We start from the raw sequence: 21,621 nt of genomic DNA on the forward strand, positions 1-21,621 counted from the left end.
GGTAATTTATTTTTTTATAATGACCGTACCTTCTTCACTTCTTATCTTAAAACTGAGAGTTTCAAACCGGACCCAAATTTCAACTGAAATCCAGATTTTGCTTCTACTTTTAATACTTTAGACGATTTAAAACTATTTTTTGGATGCACCTTTATGTTGTTAGTTTATTTAAGAGGGATTAGTGACAATTTGAATTGAAAATACGTTTGTTTCGATAATTCGATTAATAATCGAATTCGACAATTAACTGCGGAAAATGCTAAATGAATATAAAATTCGTAGAATAATAATTATTAAACAAAATATATAATTTTGGAGGTTTCTGCTTCTGTCATTGACCTTGTACTGATATACAAGGTCAAAACGTGTCTTGTTAATAGACACAACGTTCTATATCATATTATTATACATATCTAATACGTCTACTAATGTCAGGTATATCACATGTCGCATAAGTTTTATTATAACATAGACTTTGTTTATCAAGTTTGAGTGCCGCCAAAATTAACGGCTACTCCAAAATTATTTTTAATCTTTCAGTGCTTATCAAACAAAAAGATTTTAATTATATTCATTTTATAAATATTATCCAATAATATAAAGTGTGATATTAATTTAAATATTAGTTAAATATATCCATAACCTTATTGGTATTTTTGATACCAAGCTTACGATTTGTGCATATTTGTTGAACTCCTTTAATTTTGTTTACAAGTAGTAATTATACAATGATTATACTGTATGTATATTATTTAAAAGACTAAGTTTTCACTCTAATGGCATATAACATATCCCACCAGAATGAAAACAATGGGAACCTTCTCTGGTTACACCTCCGAGGCTTCTACAATTTGCAAGCCATACGGATGCTGAGACTAAGGAAATTGTAGAAGCCTCGGAGGTGTAACCAGAGAAGGTTCCCATTGTTTTCATTCTGGTGGGATATGTTATATGCCATTAGAGTGAAAACTTAGTCTTTTGCTAGCAGTTGCCGCTAGGGCATCTATGCCATTTCGTTCGTTGCAATTCGGGACTGCACGCTGGGGTTTGTTTTGGTTGGATCAGGGAGAGCAGCATATGTGCCTCCTGATGAGAGACTAATAAGTTTCAAAACCGGTAGAGGTGCTTGCAGCACTCTCTGATTGGACTGGAATATGGTTCGGCTGTATTTTCGTTTTGCAACGAAATTGAAAATGGTTATTCATTTTTGTATATTATTTACTTTACAAGTATATATTTATAATATACGTACTCTTCCATTCGTGTGGTATTTGAACTACTTCCATAATTTTATTAGGCAAGCTTGTTGGCTAACTTATTCCTGTCTCTCTAAAGCTGGACACACTTTCCATATATCTAAGCTGATTACACTTGTTTACTTCTAAAGTCTAATATCTTTCAGTAACCTTAGATTAGCAGTTCCCCTACTAAATCGCCATCTATGAGAAATATGTTGTGTTCTTTGACATTGATATATATACAGGGTGTCACGAAAAGATTGGTCATAAATGATACCACAGATTCTGGGGTCAAAAATAGGTTGATTGAACCTCACTTACTCATATAAAATGTTGCACACAAAAAAAGTTACAACCCTTTGAAGTTACAAAATGAAAATCGTTTTTTTTTCATATATCGAAAACTCTTAAAGATTTTTTATTGAAGATGGACATGTGGCATTCTTATGGCAGCAACATCTTAAAAAAATTAATGTGAAATTTTTGTGCACCCCATAAAAATTTTATGGGGGTTTTGTTCCTTTAAACCCGCCCAAACTTTTGTGCACGTTCGAATTAAATTAATGTTGGATTACCATTAGTTAAAAACAATGTTTTTAAAACTTTTTTGCCTCTTAGTACTTTTTAGATAAGCTAGTGTTTATCGAGATATTTTCAATATTTGTCGAATCCACCACATATTTGTATGTACGGGAGTACGATTGTAGAGACCTGTTAATAATCTGAAAATTTATTTATAATTTACATTTTTATGTATATTTTGAAAAAGAAGCCACATCTCGATACAAGGTGACTTATTAAAAAAAGACTAAGAGACAAAAAAGTTTTAAAAACACTGTGTTTAACTAATGGTACCACAATAATAGTTTAATTGGAACGTACACAAATATTTGGGGGGTTTAAAGGAGCAAAACCCACAGAAAATGTTTATGTAAATATATTTAAAAAGAAGCCGCCTCTCGATAAAAACTAGCTAATCGAAAAATACTAAGAGACAAAAAAGTTTTAAAAACGTTGTGTTTAACTAATGGTACCACAATAATGAATGAATTGGGATGTACACAAAAGTTTGGGGGGGTTTAAGAGAACAAAACCCCCATAAATTTTTTATGGGGTGGACAAATTTCACTATAATTTTGTTTTAAGATGTTTCTGGCATAAGAATCATACATGTCAGTTTTCAATAAAAAATCTCTAATAGTTTTCGATATATTGAAAAAAATCGATTTTCATTTTGTAACTTCAAAGGGCTGTAACTTTTTTTATGAGCATATTTGTACTAAGGTAAGTTAGGTTCAATCGAACTATTTTTGACCCCAAAATGTGCGGTATAATTTATGACCAATCTTTTCGGGACACCCTGTATAATATAGAGGTATCTACTGGTGAACAAACCGTATTAAGTTACTGTAGACTGTAGAGGACATACACAACTGTAGTTTAGTTCCATTTTATTTACTCCAAGTCTCCCTGACGAGAGGCAAATACCAAAACACATGTAGGGGAATGGTGGAACTTAAATTGTAAATAGATAACCGTATACTTTAATTTTAACGTCTCTACTATAAGTAAGGTGTGCAAATGATGCTGCTTCTCTAAGGTAATATATGTAAATGTATTATCACTGTAAAAGGTTATTCCTAACATCGTCAATAGCTTCCAGGAACTTTCATGAGTACACTTGCAAACTGCTGTGTCGTTTAAATTTTGTTTATTTAGACCCACATCTCTGTCAACAATTATTATTAAATATAATTAATTAATATTAAGGAAACTCGTATTATTTGTAGAGCTTCACGAAACGATACGATATCGAAGTATTGAGTATTGTATTGATTATGCCAATGAAGTATCGCATGGAGTATCGATGCGATACTTCCTTATAAAAATTTCGTATTGATATTGATTTCGATACGATATCGGTACAATACTCGATAAAATATCGACATAAAAAGGACTGTACATCTGAGCTGTGTAGGCCCTTTATGCCCACTTTTGCATGCTTGGCAAATTACCATTATTATAAAAATATTACGAATATTGCTTATAACTTATATGTGTATTCTTATAAAGATTACATATGGCTGAATGCTTCTTTGAAAGTCGACAAATACTTACTAATCCTGTATTGTTTAAAAACTACTTTTGAAAATGTAGGGAAATTCCCGGAGATTCGGAATAAATCGCAATTCAGTATGTGTTAAAAATTATTTTTGAGTCATCATCAATTACTTCCATAATATTACCACAAATTCCACATGATGTAAACATTGTAATCATAACAGACATTTACTCACTCCCAAGAATGTCAAGTTTATGCACTCAAGTGTAAAATATTATAATAGCTGATGTTTGAGTTGCAGATCACTTTTATGTAATAAATATTTATGATCTAAATACCTATTTTACAAAATATAATGGAACAACTGTGGCGTTTTATTTTTTTTTTCTCGATATCGATAATTTCAATAATATCGAGGCAAGCGTATCGACAATACAAGAGTATTGTGTTGATTTCAGATAATGAGTATCGTATCGACATTAATATTGCTAAGGTATGTATTGTATCGGTATCGTATTGGTTTTAGATACGATATGAATACAATATCGATATTTTTATCGATATCGTGAAACTCTAATTATTTGCATTAGTGACGTGATCAATTTTGTAGGTTTAACGATATAATTAATGAGAGATATAAAGACGATATAAATATTTTAAAATTAGCAAAATATTTTGAAGATTGGTGTCACAAAATGAGCACGTGCAATGAGTCTTCCAAAACATGGTACGACTTGTCAGTTCAAGGATCCGTAGCTGGTTTTATACGAAGTGAAGGAGATCAACAATTAAATTGGAGAAATAAGGGATACAAGACTATTTTGGACGTTCTCATGGTAAATAAAATTATTTTGATAAAAAATTTATACAGCGTGTCTACTTAAGTTGGAAGGAAACTTTTTTATTATTAATTTTACGAAAAAAAGTTATTCTTTATAAAAAGTTCTTCATGCCCCAAAACCTAATATTCAATCATCAGATATCAAATTTTCTCAATATTATACGAGGTATGTCAAAAAATATGAATTTCGGTCAAGAATAAAGTATCTTTATTTCTCTCAATATCGAAAATTCTTATGATAAAAAGTTGTTTGGAATTAAAAACTAAGATCAAATATGCAATTACATGCTTCTAATTGAAAAAAAAAATTCTCAAAGTTATGGACACCCAACATCGTTTTTAATTATTACAAATATGATAACTCGTTTATTATTCATTTTATGACAAAAAGTTATTCTTCATAAAAAGCTTTGCATGGTCCAAAATCTAAGACACAATCATGATATATCAACTTTTATTAATTTTATACGAGGTGTGTCAAAAATTATGAAATTCGCTCAAGATTATAGTACCTTTATATTTCACAATATTTCAATTAGAAGGATGTTATTGTATATCGAAACATAGTTTTTAATTATAAACAACTTTTTTAATAGCCGTTTTCAATATTGTGAAAAATAAAGGTACTTTACTCTTGAATCAAATTCATATTTTTTTACATACCTCGTATAAAATTAATAAAATGTGATATCTGATGGTTGTATCCTCGGCCTTAGGACATACAGAGCTTTTTATAAAGAATACCTTTTTTTCGTAAAAGTAATAATAAAAGAGTTATCGTATGTGTAAAAAATAAAAACGAAGTTAGTATCAATAAATTTGAGAAAAATTTGGAAAATATTTTTTTCCAATTAGAACCATGTAATTGCATATTTGATCTTAGTTTATATTTCCAAACAACTTTTCATAATAAGAATTTTCGATATTGAGAGAAATAAAGGTACTTTACTCTTGAATGAAGTTCATATTTTTTGACATACCTCGTATAATATTGAGAAAATTTGATATCTGATGATCGAATCTTAGGTTTTAGAGCATGCAGAACTTTTTATAAAGAATAACTTTTTTTTGTAAAATGCATAACAAAAAAGTTTCTCATATGTTTCCAACTTAAGTAGACATGCTGTGTAACAAGTAAGTTCTCGACAAAATAATTTAATTATTAAATATAATAATAATTACATAGTCCTGTCGCCAGGGGGGGTACAACGGCCTCCTTTATTCAGATGGACTTACCCAAGTTTTTTTCATGTATTTTGACCCGTAGAATACGAATTTTTTTGGGTAACAGTTGATCAGGATGTCGATAAGATTGTTATTGACCAAGAACTTGAGGAATTACATAACAGAGGTTTCTCACAAAACAAAACATTTTTTTGTATTTTTTGGGTCATTCTAAGTAAAAAATGTTCTAACAAGTTTTCCCGTAGGATGCTCAGTTTTCGAGATAAACGCGGTTGAACTTTCAAAAAATCGAAAAACTGCAATTTTTAAACCCGAATAACTTTTGATTAAAAAATAAAATAGCAATTCTGCTTAGCGCCTTTGAAAGTTCAAGTCAAATTATATCGGTTTTGATTATTTGCATTGCTAAAAATTTATTGTGTTATTGTTAAACAAAGCTACAAACACCTAGTGCGTGAGTGATGTTTTCTATGATTTCTCATTTAAAATCTAACGAGTAGGTAGAATAGGTACTATTAGTGCAATCGAGGCTATTTCTACGTAGCATGCGTTAAAATTCATGTAAAGGCACGGGAAACACTATGTGTTTATAGCTTTGTTAAACAATAAAAAAATAAATTTTTAGCAATGCAAATAATTAAAACCGATATAATTTGACTTAAACTTTCAATTGCGGTAAGCAGACTGGCTATTTTATTTTTTAATCAAAAGTTATTCGGGTTCAAAAATTGCAATTTTTCGATTTTTTGAAAGTTCAACCGCGGTTATCTCGAAAACTAGCCATCCTACGAAAAAAATTGTAGACACATGTTTTGCTTAGAATGACCCAAAAAATACCAAAAAATGTTTTGTTTTGCGAGAGATCGCGGTTATGTAATTCCTCATGTTCTTGGTCAATAACAATCTTATCGACATCCGGATCAACTGTTACCCAAAAAATTCGTATTCTACGGGTCAAAATACATGAAAAAAACTTGGGTAAGTCCATCTGAATAAAGGAGGCCGTTGTACCCCCCCTGGCGACAGGACTAACATATTATTAAGTATTACAAAAAAGAATTAAAATTGTATGCCATATTTTCGTTGCGGAAATCGTTCCCCAAATGATTTCCCGCAGTGGAAGTTGAAACGTCGTATAAACATATTTTAAATTAAAGTTATGGTTAATTCCCTGAAAATATTAGTAAACCAAAAATTAAATATACCTACAAGTATCATTAGAGTTTTGTAGGGTGTTTATTTGGGATGAGCGAGGGTTGATTCTAGTGACCATTACATTTTTACCTAAAAAATTTGACGTTTCAATTTGCACTCCCGAAATTGTTGTCAAAAAAGATTAGAAATTGCGTTGAAAGAGTGTACAACCGCCAAAGTCTTAAGGAGGCTATATTTGTTCAAAAATTCAGGTTGAAATACTTGGCCATGGTATATTGTGGGCAACAGCTAGGTTTTGGCTAAAAAGATCTGAGAGTTGAAGAAATGAGATCTAAGAGAGGAATAATGATCCTATTGAAGTATTAGTCTATTAGTCCAGAGAAATAAGATTTTTCTCGTGACACATCCCCCTCCAGGCCGAAACCAAATTTTTTGAGTAGTATGGACATCTATATTATTAACCTATATGTTTCCTGCAGCCGATTTTGATGATATACATAGTTATAAACAAATGAAAATCAGAAAACGGTAAATTATCGCTTTTTTCGTCTATTACCAAAAAGTTAAGCACTTTAAACAAATTTGAGAGTAAGAAACTCATAAATCGTATAAAAAACTTCAATATGGCGTTCACTGAATATGTCCATCCTTATTGGTTGCTTAGAAAATTGCAAAATATATCATAAATTTTGAGTTTTTATAAATATTCATAACTTAGGTAAAAATGAACTTAGAATCTTCTTATTACACGGATTGCCGAGACTTCTTGTAGTTAAATTATATTTTAAATTTCAAAGTAATTGGTCAAATAGTTTAAAAGTTATTTAATTTGTTTATCCCAAATTCATTTTTTTTTGCAACACTATAAGTCAGAAAATTATGAGGTTACAATAATACTTCGGACAGTTTATGAAAGAAGAATATTTATACTATTACCTTTATTAAAAATAAATGACAAAAAATAATTTTAAACAGTTTAAAATTATTTTGCAAAAACATGTCGATTTTTTGCTTACTTAAAAACAATTAGAATAACTTTTTAACCGTTACCAATAGAAAAATTATTTTTTCATATTTAAAAAGACTGAATTTTTATACACATTTAAAAAGAAAAACAACTGTCCTAGGACAATTAGAGACAAAGTTAGCACCCCCCCGCCCATTTTTTTAATTCACATGTTTTTGCAAAATTATTTTGCAATATTTTTAATCATTTTTTGTCATTTTTTTAATTAAATTAATACTGTAAATTTTCTTCTTTCATAAACTATCCAAAGTATTACTGTAACTTCATCATTTTCTGACTTAGTGTTGCAAAAAAAAATTAATTTTGGATAAACAAATTATATAACTTTTAAACTATTTGACCAATTGCTTTGAAATTTAGGGTATGATTTAAGCACTATAAGTCTCAGCATTCCGTGTAATAATAAGGTTCTAAGTTAATTTTTACATAAGTTATGAATATTTATAAAAACTCAAAATTTATGATTTATCTTGCAATTTTCTAAGCAATCAATAAGGATAGACATATTCAGCGAACGCGATATTGAAGTTTTTTATACGTTTGATGAGTTTATTACTCTCAAATTTGTTTAAAATGCACATTTTTTTAGTAATAGACGAAAAAAGCGAAAATTTACCGTTTTTTGATCTTCATTTGTTTATAACTATGTATATCATCAAAATCGGCTGCAGGAAACATATAGGTTATTATTATAGATGACCATACTACTCGAAAAATTTGGTTTCGGCCTGGAGGGGGTTGTGTCACGAACATGATATTTTTTTCCTTATTTCTCTGCACTGTATGAGTTTACAATTAGACCAGGGCATTTGGCACAAAATAAATCGATTCTTAAATACAGCATCTAGAGAATTTTTGAATTATGTTCAGGTTGATGTTAGGATGTCTACTATAGTAAAATGGGTCTTCTTCTTCTTAAAGTTCCCTCTCCTATCGGAGGTTGGATATCATAATGGCTATGGTCACTTTGTTGGCTGCTGCTCTGAATAGTTGTAATGAACTACAGTTAAACCATTCTCTAAGGTTCCTCAGCCAGGAGATGCGTCTTCTTCCTATGCCTCTTCTTCCTTGGATCCTTCCTTGCATAATAATTCTCAGCAACTCATATTTTTCTCCTCTGGTAATGTGACCCAAATATTCCAGTTTTCTAGTTTTTATACTTTTCATAATTTCTAACTCCTTATTTAAACGTCGTAGCACTTCAACATTGGTAATCCTTTGAACCCACTGAATTTTCAATATTCTTCTGTAACACCACATTTCGAACGCTTCTATTCTTCTTATGTGTTGTCTCTTCAAGGTCCAAGCTTCCATTCCGTATAGCAATATAGAAAATATGTAGCATCTTAGAGCCCTCAATCTGAGAGGCAACTGAAGGTCTTTGTTTGTAAGCAGTGTCTTCATTTTTATAAATGCTTGCCTTGCAGTTTCAATTCGGACTTTAATTTCTTTGCTTTGGTCATTTTTGTCATCAACCCAGGTTCCCAGATATTTGTATGTCTTAACTTTTTCTATTTGGGTTTGCTCTAGTAAAATGGGTAAAAATGCATAATAGCATTTTAAAGTGTATAAAATGCATCCAAAAGTACATAATCATGTCAAAAAAATTGTATTGAGGTCCAGGTTTTGTTATTTATGGGTTTTTGGAGTCGCTCTAGATGAATACGTCGTCATAACTTACCAGCGGAACACCTGGTACCAGGTTCACTGCTAAGGCACGTCATCTGAAATTTCGAGGGTTTTCGGCACTAAGTTGATGCAAAAGAGATTACTCGGGGGTTTTGGGGTCGTTGAATAAGAATACGAGATCAGAACCGATCCTCCGTGCACCTGACGCCCAATAAGCCTCAAAACTCCAGAAGATAACACGCCTTAGCAATGACATTGGGCACCACGTGGTCCAGGAGTCGGTTCTGATGGCGTATTCGTATTCAGTGACGCTAAAACCGGCGATTAATCTATTTGCATGCATTCAAGGCCGAAAACCTTCAAAATTCCAGAAGGTAACGTGCTTTAGCAGCGACCGTGGGTACGAGGTGCTCCGGGCGTGAGTTTTGAGTATTAGGTTTCAGTAACCCCAAAAACCCCTTGTCTAATTCGTTTGTATTAATTTAGTGCCAGAATCCCTCGAAATTCAGAAGATTGCGTGACCACAGATACCAAGTACTCCGGATGTCGGTCCTGATGGTGTGTTCGTTTTCAGCAACCCCAAAAATCACCTAAGTAGTCTACTTGCATCAATTTAATGCCGAATACCTTCGGAACTCCAGAAGATGACGTGCCTTAGCGGTGACACTGGGAACCAGGTGCTCCGGAGATCGGTTCTGATGGCGTATTCGTGTTTAGCGACACCAAAAACCTCCAAGTAACCTGTTTGTATTAATTTATTGTCCATAACCCTCCAACCTCCAGATGACGCATCTTAGCAGTAAACCTAGGAAACAGGTGCTCCGGAGATTGGTTTTGATGGTTTAGTCGTGTTCAGTGACCCCAAAAACACTTGAGTAACAAAATGCGGCCCTTAATATGCTTATTTTGATATGTTTATTCACTTTTGCATGCATTTATACAGTCCAAATGCAATGCCTTTCCATCCATTTTTCTATAGTAGACTTTTTCTTGACGTCATCCTGACCACAATGCAAAAAATTGTAAGTTTCTAGGTGATGTATTTAAAAATCAATGTATTCTTGTGATTTTAATGTTAACTGCCCTGGTCTAAAAGCAACACAGGTACTGTTTTTGAAATGGAAGGACATAAAAATATGTATTGGTGATTTCAACAAAACACTTTAATGCAATGGTTCCTGTAAGAGGAAGCGGTGAGGAACTAGAAAAATCGATAAGAATTTTAGACTAAATAAATGCAAACCCTTTATTTACAGATCCTTATAATCAGTTGAATGCTGGTACATAATTTCAAGATTGTATTTCATGTCCATAGCGAAAACAAAATAGTTTTTAGCATATTTCTTATAAGTACTTGAATGTTTAAAAGAGTGGCGTGCTGGAACTTTTCAAGCAGCCCGGTGATTTTATAGAAAAGCGGCCTCACATGCTAATTTTACCTTCTATTTTCAGGATATTTTATTAGTTATTTATAAAGTAAAAAAAAATATTTTTAAATCAAACAAAATTTTGAATTCAATGATTTTTTTAAATTTGCTATATTTTTTTATTTGAGAATAAGCAATGTTACAAATAATAAATTACATATATGACAATATTGTGTAGCAGTAAGGTAGAAACCATAAAGTAAAATAAAGTTTTGAGAATTTTTCAATTATGTATTAAGTTGAATTTTAGTGAATCAATTATACAAGAGAGTACAAATACAAGTACAGTGCAAATACTTTAATTTAACAATATTTAAATGTTAATACAACGCAATAATTTAAACATTCTTTTGCAATTATTTTATAAAATAATTACTTAACTCTCGATCAATAATTTCCGCATTAAAGTAGATTTTTAAGCAATACATACTTCTTTATCTATAGCCATTAGCATAAATGTTTCCAAGTGGATAGCGGCTTCCCACGATCGGCAATATTGCGGACGGACACGGACCCGCTCGCACCACGCACCGTGGGAAGCGTATCGTCCGTGGTAGCAAAGACGCGTCTGTGCTGGTCCGTACTAGTCCGTAGTAACTACGGCTTCTCAAGATCGGCAATATCGCCGACAGACGCAGACCAGCTCGCACTACGCACCATGGGAAGTGGTCGTCTGTGATAGCACAGACACGTCTGTGGTGATCCGTCGAAAATCGGTACAGATCAAAGGTGCGTTAATGGCCCGTGTGGACGCTGTCAAGATTTTTTAACACGCTAAACGCCAGTTTTTTTATAAATTGATAATTTAACAAATTTTGATAAAAATAGCATACATAATATGTATAATTATTGATTTGAATCATAATATAATACATTTCTTCTTAGTAGCTACTAATAAAAATTTAATAACTCTTTTCATGAATATTATTGCATTAATAATTCTGATTTATGAGTAACAACCTTCGAAACAATAAAAAATTTTACAAGCACTACATTTGTAGCGAGTTTGTGAAGATTTAGCTTGGGTATATTATTATTATGAATATCATTAGCTTTGAATAAAGATTGTCATGGAATGTCCATACTACACATTTCACACCATAATATGCTATTAACGAAAACATTGAAAGTGATAAGAAACGTAAGAAACGCAATGTAATCAATAGCCAAATTACAAATTAAATGAGTCACATACATAAAATCCGAAATTCATGACACCGTCAGTTTTCGCTATCCAGCAGTTCACTGATATTTTTTCGCGTCACTGTTTTAATGGACGACAAGGCATTGCTTGGCAAGTTAAAGAAATTGTTCATTTTCTGACACCAGCAGTTGTATTTAGTGTTGCTAAAGTGTGTTGAGTTGTTATTAGAATTTTTTTTTGCTAAAAAATGGAACGGACCAACGAATTAATTTTTGATTTTTTAAATCTGTACCAAAATGAACCCACTTTGTGGAATTCGACGGCACCAGACCATAAAAATAGGAACGATACATACGATGCATGGAGCCGCATCAAACGCCAATTAAAGGATGGCACTGTTTCAATAAAAGATTTAAAAATGAAGAGGGACAATTTAATGTCGACCTTCTTCTTAAAGTTCCATCTACTAGCAGAGGTTGGATATCATAATGGCTATCGTCACTTTGTTGGCTGCTGCTCTGAACAGTTGTAATGAACTACAGTTAAACCATTCTCTAAGGTTCCTCAGCCAGGAGATGCGTCTTTTTCCTATGCTTCTTCTTCCTTGGATCCTTCCTTGCATAATAACTCTCAGCAGCTCATATTTCTCTCCTCTGGTAATGTGACCCTAATATTCTAGTTTTCTTGTTTTTATACTGTTCATAATTTCTAACTCCTTATTTAAACGTCGTAGCACTTCAACATTGGTAATCCTTTGATCCCACTGAATTTTCAACATTCTTCTGTAACACCACATTTCGAACGCTTCTATTTTCCTTATGTGTTGCCTTTTCAATGTCCAAGCTTCCATTCCGTATAATAATATAGAAAATATGTAGCATCTTAGAGCCCTCAATCTGAGAGGCAACTGAAGGTCTTTGTTTAAAAGCAGTGTCTTCATTTTTATAAATGCTTGCCTTGCAGTTTCAATTCGGACTTTAATTTCTTTGCTTTGGTCATTTTTGTCATCAACCCAGGTTCCCAGATATTTGTATGTCTTTACTTTTTCTATTTGGGTTTGCTCTAGTATTAACCTTTCCATTTCCATGTTGTGTTTTTGAGACAATCATAAATTTAGTTTTTTTCTTGTTTATTTTGAGTCCATATCGAATGCAATAATCGTTAATTCTATTTAACAATTCTTGTAGCGACTCCAGGGTGTCTGCCATTATAACGGTGTCATCAGCGAATCTTATGTTATTTACTATTCTTCCGTTTATAGAGATTCCATCACTTAGTTCCGCTATCGCTTCCTGAAATATGGCCCCTCTATGGACCATCTGTCCATAGAGGGACAGATGGTCCCTCTGTCTGATGACCCTCTGTCTGATGTTCATTTGTTAGTTTTTTCCCGTGATGCGAACTTGGGGTGTCAAAACAGAAAATAAATAAGTCAAAGAAAAGAAAATATAAATATTATTTATATATACTTACTTTGAACGACTTTTATTGTATTCTGATATCCACCAGTCGTGACCTGACACCTCGTAACGCGACAGTTCATAACCGGACAGTTGGTAACGGACAATTCGTAACAGCGACAGTTCGTAACTAGACAAATTCGTAACGGACAATTCGTAACGTCCAAATTGAATTATTCTGTTTATTGGAAACTAACTATTATCAATTATCACAGTTATAATTGAAATTATCTTTATCAATTTAACGAATCAGTACGGGGATAAACATGTTTAACACATTTTATATTTCGTGTTTCAGACTACCTATATTAAAAGTCTTTAAACAGAAACAAATATTTAAATACATACAAACTTTTAACAATATTATTAAGTTTATTTCTCTTATTGTTCCTTAAATTTGCATATACAGTAATATACCTGTGTTACCGGCCACTTTCCAAAACCACCAATTGTAAACTATGCATTTGATCATTATTATGTTGACCTTAACCCGGCATTAGTCGCTAGGTTGGTTCTTACGTGAGTGGTCGCGCGTGAGATTTTGTCTCACAAAGGTACCCAACTTTCGCCTTTTTTTACGAAATATAATTTTCAAAATAGATTTTAGACTTAATAAAGTTATTATTAGCTTTACACAATGTGACTGTTGATGCGCTGTTACAGTTTAACCTAATCTAAAAATGTAGAAATAATATTAATTTTAATATTTCAATATAAATTTCAAATTTGTACTAGTACCTACCTTTATTTTATTGTTATGCAACAGGGTAAGTTCTAAAATTATCTTTGCACGATTCATATTGCAAATACAAAATAAAATAATGCTACAATATAAAATAATGCTAAGAATAATGCTGAATAACATTATACACGGTCTATTCGATTGTAGAGGAAGGATAATTCGGAGACAAGAAGGAACTAGAGCATGTGTAATTTACCAGGAAAAAAGTTGTGTGCAATATTCTTAAACCGTGAGAGAAAATCTCATATAGCGACCAATGCCGGAAGCAAAGTTGTTGTGCATGACTGAAGGTTGCTGAGTTGGTACGACTAATCTAAGTGTATAGGAGGTTGCCCCCCCCCCGCACACTACACTCTTTTTTATTTTTTTGGACAAACTGTTTTTTCTTAATTTTATATGATGTATAATCAAAAGATACATGCAACCCTAAACAACCCTTTTTTCTAATAAACAATAGTTTTTTGTGCTGTTTGCGCAAATAATTATTACTTAGGTTGGTCGTATTCACTCAGAAACCTTCCCGGGTTCATGTACAACAACTTTGCTTGAGGTCATCCTATTATGATCAAATGCATAGTTTACGATTCTATAAAGGACATACAAACTTTTTTATATTGTGTCGTATAAACATCAAAAACATGGTATTATAAAAATAATTATTTTTCAAATCAAAATGTCAATTTTAAAAACAAAAAAAAACTTCCAACTTGGGGAATGGAACCCGGCTTGCCTGGGTGAAAGCCAGGAGCTAGGTATTTTAGGCCATGATGGATGTAAATAAGCCACGGAGATAAATATTTGACATATAGTTGTAGGGTTTTTCCATCTAGTTTCATATTTTATCTTGTTTTGCCTAAAAGCTCCGATTTTGGGCTGGCTGACACATCATTTTTTAACGGAACACCTAACTCAATAAAGAAAAAAACACCCATGCTAAAATGCTCCGGTCAAATTTTACACTACCTCCCTGACTATTATAAAGCATATCCAAAGTTGGTCCAAAATTTGTTTTTGAGCAACGATTTTTTTACAAGTTAATAATTTAACACATTTTGTTAAAAATAAAATACATTATGTGTGTAATTATTGATTTACATGGAATGTGCATACTACACATTTCAATATTCAAAACGAAAACATTGAAAGAGATAAGAAACTTGACAAACGCAATGTAATCAATGCCAAAATTAAATGAGTCACATATATAATCTCAATCAAAAGCACAGACTGTCGCGGACCGCGGACCATGGGAAGACCTCTGTCCGCGGTGCGTTAGAATTCGCGGTGGTCGGCTGTTCGTGATGATCCGTAGAATCGCAGACCATGGGAAGGCCTCTGTCTGCGGTGCGTGGTGGTCCGTGCTCGTCGGCTGTGCGTGATGATCCGTAAAATCGCAGACCAGTAGGAAGCCGCTAGATAAGCACACTGATATAAGTCGTACATGTGCAAAACAGCGTAACAACAAGCTATACAATCTTTACACTTTTTAGTACCACACGGAGGTGAAATATTTTTTTTTGTTGGAGGTGTGATTCCACCTATTCATTTATATGGCCAGCACGCCACTGGTTTAAAAGTTAGATCATCTAAATACATTTTTCCAGAAGTTTCATAACCGTAAGTAATTTAAAAACTTTTCTCAATATGCATAAATGTAGCTATTTTTAACTATTCTTGTGTTAATCGCCATTGCAGCCTAGACATATAGATTTTAAAAAAAAACTATTCTACTTGTCGATAATCATATTTAAAAAGAACTTGGAAACACATATAGTGTAGGTCAGGGGTCACCAATTAGCGGACCGCGGTCCGCATCCGGACCGTGGGCTAGTTTTGTACGGACCGCCATTAAATTCAGAATATTGTGTTTGACAATTTTGAAAATGTTTGTACATGAAATTGTGTACTATGTTTGGCTTAACTTATGTGTGCGAAGCCGCTTTATCAAGAATGAGCTTTATTAAAAATCTGTACAGATATCAGCTAACACATGAATATCTCAACTCCCTAATGAAAATCAGTTGCACCAAACGCAACAAATATTTGACATTTATTAAAATTTTTCAATTTATTATTAACATACTTTTTTTAATAATCTATTTATTTATTCAATTAATTGTTGCCAATTGGCTAATTAAATACGCCAATCATATAGTGCGATACGCGGCATATAGAGAGACGCGCCGCCGCTGCGGCTTAAGGGTCGAGTAAACGCGCATAATAAACAATTAAAAACAACGGTCTAAATAATTGAAATAAGCCCCGATTGCTCATCAGAATCTTGAAACTGAATCTTTAAACTCAATTTAGGCACTTGACAACCGCAAAAACAATATTTTAAACATGAGTTTTCAAGACTCGAAAATGCTTATTTTCGCATTTTTCAGATTTTAAACCGATTAAACCTCGAAATCTATCAAATGTGGAGAAAATGGTAAAAGATCTTTTTTGTAAAATGACCCAAAAATGCTAAAAACATATTTTCGGGGGCAAAAGAGATGATGTTTTGATTTTGTTTTAAAAAAATTGTTAAACAATTTGTGCCCAAAAATTTTGCCCGGCACTCTTCTGATTTGTTTATAGGGGATAATTTTTTAACAACAATCAGTAAAGCAACCGAATCAGAACAACCAGACACAGGTAGCATTAAATCCGAACCTCGGAAGTGTCATAGGTTTTCGAAACGGACCCTCAGGGAAACTAATTGGTGACCCCTGGTGTAGGCAATGAAGCAATAAACCTACCAAAGTTTTGCAGTTGGATGCATCTCAATGACACTTGAAACTTTTTTTAAAGTTACATTAGATTCGTAAAAGGCTTAAATATTGTGAACTAAAGAATGATTACGAGATGAAAATTGCATTACATACGGAACAAGGAAAATGCAGTCCCAAACTGCATTTTGAAGGGATCCAAATTATACAGGGTGGTTCATCTTATTCGCCTCGGTCTCTGTCCCGAAAACAACTTGATATTTTAAAAAAATTTCTTCACAGTAATATACAGGGCCATTAATACTACAATCTAAAAATAATGTGAATTATACAGGGTGCTCCACAAAAGAGTGATATATCAAAGTTATATTTTTTCTTATGGAATGCCCTATATATGATGACATTATTAAATTGACATTAAAAAATAAGCTATACTTTTATAAGGGTTCCCTATACCTAAACACAGGGTGTTTTGATTTATTTCGATTTTTATAAAAATGTAAGGTTTTAGAAAAAAATTAATATCTACGAATCTAAGAATCAGTAGCAAATTCTTTCTTGGATCTTAATATTTGACTATTTAGCATACTTAAGCAGATGCTTATTTCAACAAAGTTTCTTACAGGGTGGTCAAAATATGAGATTGTTCTATTAACAAATGCAAGTTGTAATAACTTACTTAATTTAAATGAAACAGCCCCTATCTTACTAGTCTATCGCGTAGAAAATATACTTAGCTTTCAATTTGTATTAGGGTTTCCTATACCTATATTTTTACAGGGTGGTCAAAATATTAGATTGTTCTACATATTAACAAATTCAAGCTGCAATAACTTACTTATTTTAAATAGTACACCCTGTATCTTACTAGCCTATCACGTATAAAATTTATTTAGCTTTAAATTCTTATAAGGGTTTCCTATGCCTATCTCCCTTCATTTGTTAAATATTTAAAGATTTCCTAATTTGCAAGCTTTAAAAATTAGAATTAAGTAAATATGTCGTGGTTACATAAGTGTACAACACATCACCAACACCGGCAATATACTTAGACATGATACTGTCATTAATAAAATTTTCATTGTTATCATGTAATCACACAGAGTGTTGTATTATTTTAGTTGATTTTTGGCCAACATGTGACATTGAATAATATTTTTATATTAAACTGCATACCCTATGTTAGATGCCGTATTCTGGAAGATATTTAAATTATATTTCATTCCGTATAAGTATTTTCCATATCTTAAACCAAGGGTTATTAAGTAAATTTAAGAACACCACTTTTTGTTTGAATCTTTGAATCGCAATTACAAACAATTGAATGCAATCGCTACTATGACGAAAACGAGCCTATTGTACAAAAATATGTAAAAATAGGTATTTACAGAATAACATGGGAATTTACATTTACAGAATAACATGTGTATTGAGAATGTTTACATGGAATTGAAGAGATTTTAAATATCATCCATTATAAAGAATAGAATATCTAATATGTCATTTAAAATAACAACACCATGTGTAATTAAATGACAAAAATATGAATTTTATCAACGAAAGTATCTTGACCAAGATATTTAAGTATATTGCCGGTGTTGGTGATGTGTTGTACACTGCGCGTCAAAAAAAACTGGTACAACTCTTATAACCGAAAATCGTGTTTTTAAAGTTGTGTAAGTTGATCTTGTCACAAGTGTCATTCCAATTTCTAGGGCAAAGTTGCTAGTTCAACGAAAATATTATATAAAACTAGGTAAAAACGGGGCTGTGCGACAGATCGCATTTTTTTAATACACTAAAAACTAAAACAATTTTAATTTTCCGCCATCTAAATTAAGTATCCATAGATTGATTCGTTTTTTATTATAATTTATGAAAATATTTCAATTCAAAAATAATGATAGATACTAAATCTTGACATGACTTTAAATTATGTTTAATGTCAAATCGAGAGGTGTGATTGGTTTCTCGTAAATTGTAGGACAAAACTGCATTAAGTTGTGTAGAATAAATAAAACACACTGAAAAAATTAAAAATTAAATTAGAAATTAATACAAAATGAATAACTTTTACAGTGAACAAGTGTGCAATTTAAATATATGTATGACAATTCGAAATATACATTTAAACGTTATTTTTTTGTATTTAGATTTAGTGTAATTCCGTTATCTGTATTGGCAACAACGAAGTGATTCACGAAAAATAATTGTCATTCTGAACACAGGTTTACATTGGGAAAAAAAAGTGTACCAGTTTTATATGACGCGAAGTGTACATAACCACGACATAGGTACTTAATTCTAATTTTTAAAGCTTACAAATTAGGAAATCTTTAAATATTTAAAAAATGAAGGGAGATAGGTATAGAAAACTCTAATAAGAATTGAAAGCAAAGTAAATTTTCTACGCGATAGATTAGTAAGATAAAAGGTGTTCCATTTAAAATAAGTAAGTTATTACAGCTTGAATTTGTTCATAGAACAATCTAATATTTTGACCACCCTGTAAAAGATAGGTAGAGGAAACTCTAATGTAAATTGAAAGTTAAGTAAATTTTCTACGCGATAGACTGGTAAGATACAGGGTGTTCTATTTAAAATAATTAAGTTATTATAGCTTGAATTTGTTAATAGATCAATCTCATATTTTGACCACCCTGTGAGATATTTTGTTGCAGCAGGCATCTGTGTAAGTATGCTAAATAGTCTATTATTAAGATCCAGGAAAGAATTTGTTACTAATTCTTAGATTCGTAGATATTTATTATTTTCTAAAACCTTACATTTTCATAAAAATCGAAATAAATCAAAACACCCTGTATTTGGGTATAGGGAACCCTTATGAAAGTAAAGCTTATTTTTTAAGGTCAATTCAGTAATGTCATCAGATATAGGGCATCCCATAAAACAATATAACTTTGATATACCACTCTTTTTTGGAACACCCTGTATAACTCGTAATATTTTTAGATTGTAATATTAAAGGCCCTGTATATTCCTGTGAAGAAATTTTTTTAAAATATCAAGTGGTTTCCCGTACAGAGACCGAGGCGAATAAGATGAACCACCCTGTATATTTTTTGGGGATTTTTTAATCACGAATATAGTGAGGGCAATAGTCTGCTAGATACAAGGTGCACAGTCAAGCGACGTCTCCTGGAGTTTTGTAATATTCAAATACAAAATTCAATACAAAACCAGTGCAAACTCGTTTTTCGTAGGTTTTTGGGATCGCTGACCACGAATATCATCCGAATATCTCCGAGGCACCTGGTGCCGAGGAGCGGACTTGTCTCCTGAAATTACATGGAAATTTGATACAAAAACCATGAAGTAATATTGTAATCATTTTCGTCCATAATTACAAATTTATCAGTTGCCATTACATAATTTCCTTGTTCAATAATGCTATTTTCATTTCGACATCACTGCAATTCACAAAGTCTCCCAATGCTGTTACGAATTGAATGCAACAAGTTTCATTGAGATCCTTCTTCCATCTTCTATCGAAAGTTGGAAATCATCATGGCTATGCAGACCCGGTTGACTGTCGCTCTAAATAGATCTGCAGTACTGCATTCGAACCATTCCCTTAAGTTCTTAAGCCAGAATATCCTTCGTCTTCCCACATGTCACTTTCCTCGGATTTTGCCTTGAGTAATAAGTTGTAATAATAATTATTTTTCCCTCTCATCATATGTCCTCAGTTCTTAAGTTTTTGTCTTTTGACAGTTAATATTAGTTCCGCTTCATTTCCTATCCTTCTAGTTACTTCCACGTTTGACGTTTTTTGAATACATGATATTCGTAGGAATCTGCAGTAACTCCAAAATTCAAAGGCGGCCAACTTGATCAGATGGACTTGTTTAATGTCCACGCTTCCAAACTATAAATAAGAGTAGAGAACACGTAACACCGAAGCATCCTTAGGCGTAGTTCTAACCTTATACCCCGACAACAAAAAAAACTTTTTCAGTTTAATGAATGATGCACGTGCTATTTTAATAGGTATCTTAATTTCTTTGGTTTGATCTACATTTGATGTTATCCATGTTAACCCAGATAGAGCTTCTAACAAATTGCAAAGCTATTTAAATTCACTTCAAACTTGGTTAAAAAAATGAAATATTAAAGTAAATGGTGAAAAGTCTTCACAAATTACGTTCACAACAAGAAGGATCAATTGCCCACAGGATCATATTAATAACATTCCTATCTGCTTAAATCAGATGTCGAGTACCTGGGACTCCATTTGGACCGAAAGCTGACTTGGAAGGACCATATGAAAACCAAGAAAGCACAACTAAACTTAAAAGTCCGACAAATGTACTGGCTTCTAGGTAAAAGATCCCAGTTATCACTACAAAACAATGTATTGCTGTACAAAATTATACTAAAGCCGATATGGGCTTTAAGCTGGGAAAAGGACATGGCCAGAAGACCTAACTAATTAGGTGTATTGGGGAACCATCGATGGATGGTGCCCAAAGCATGATGTTTGCTACTATTTGCTAAATACTCTGTGTTGTAATTAGAGTATATTGTATATTTGAACCTAATAAAATGATAAAAAAATCCATGTTCCTAGGTATTTGTAGTTATCCACACTCTCAATTAAAGTATCTTCAATAATAGTACGTTCTTTCACGGTTTTTGCTCTAAATTTTAAAGAACCGCTTAGATTGACATGAAATTTGGCGTACGCATAGCTAACATGTCAAAGAAAAAAGTGATATTGTGCCGATGTGTGCTTTTGCCCTGGGGGTGACTTTCACCCCCTATTGGGGGTGAAAAAATATAAGTCCAAAATAAGTCCGGAAATTGATAAACTGACTAATTTTAAATAACTTTTGTTCTATGCAACTTTTTCGCCAAGTCAACACTTTTCGAGTTATTTGCGAGTGAACATGTTCATTTTGCAACAAAATAACTACATTTTTAGACGGTTTTTCGCAAATTACTCAAAAAGTAAGTATTTTTTCGAAAAAAATGTT

General features: G+C 32.3%; 1 protein-coding gene across 1 annotated transcript in view; it reads left to right on the forward strand.

Moving 5' to 3' along the window:
* LOC126883763 (uncharacterized) overlaps positions 1-21,621 on the forward strand; it is a 256,685-nt gene that overhangs the window by 204,713 nt on the left and 30,351 nt on the right. Inside the window, exon 10 of the mRNA XM_050649427.1 lies at positions 3,911-4,136. Coding sequence (XP_050505384.1) covers positions 3,911-4,136 — 226 coding nt within the window. The remainder of the gene's footprint in view (positions 1-3,910; positions 4,137-21,621) is intronic.

The sequence above is a fragment of the Diabrotica virgifera genome, chromosome 4, assembly GCF_917563875.1.
Source record: "Diabrotica virgifera virgifera chromosome 4, PGI_DIABVI_V3a".
Classification (NCBI taxonomy): domain Eukaryota; kingdom Metazoa; phylum Arthropoda; class Insecta; order Coleoptera; family Chrysomelidae; genus Diabrotica; species Diabrotica virgifera.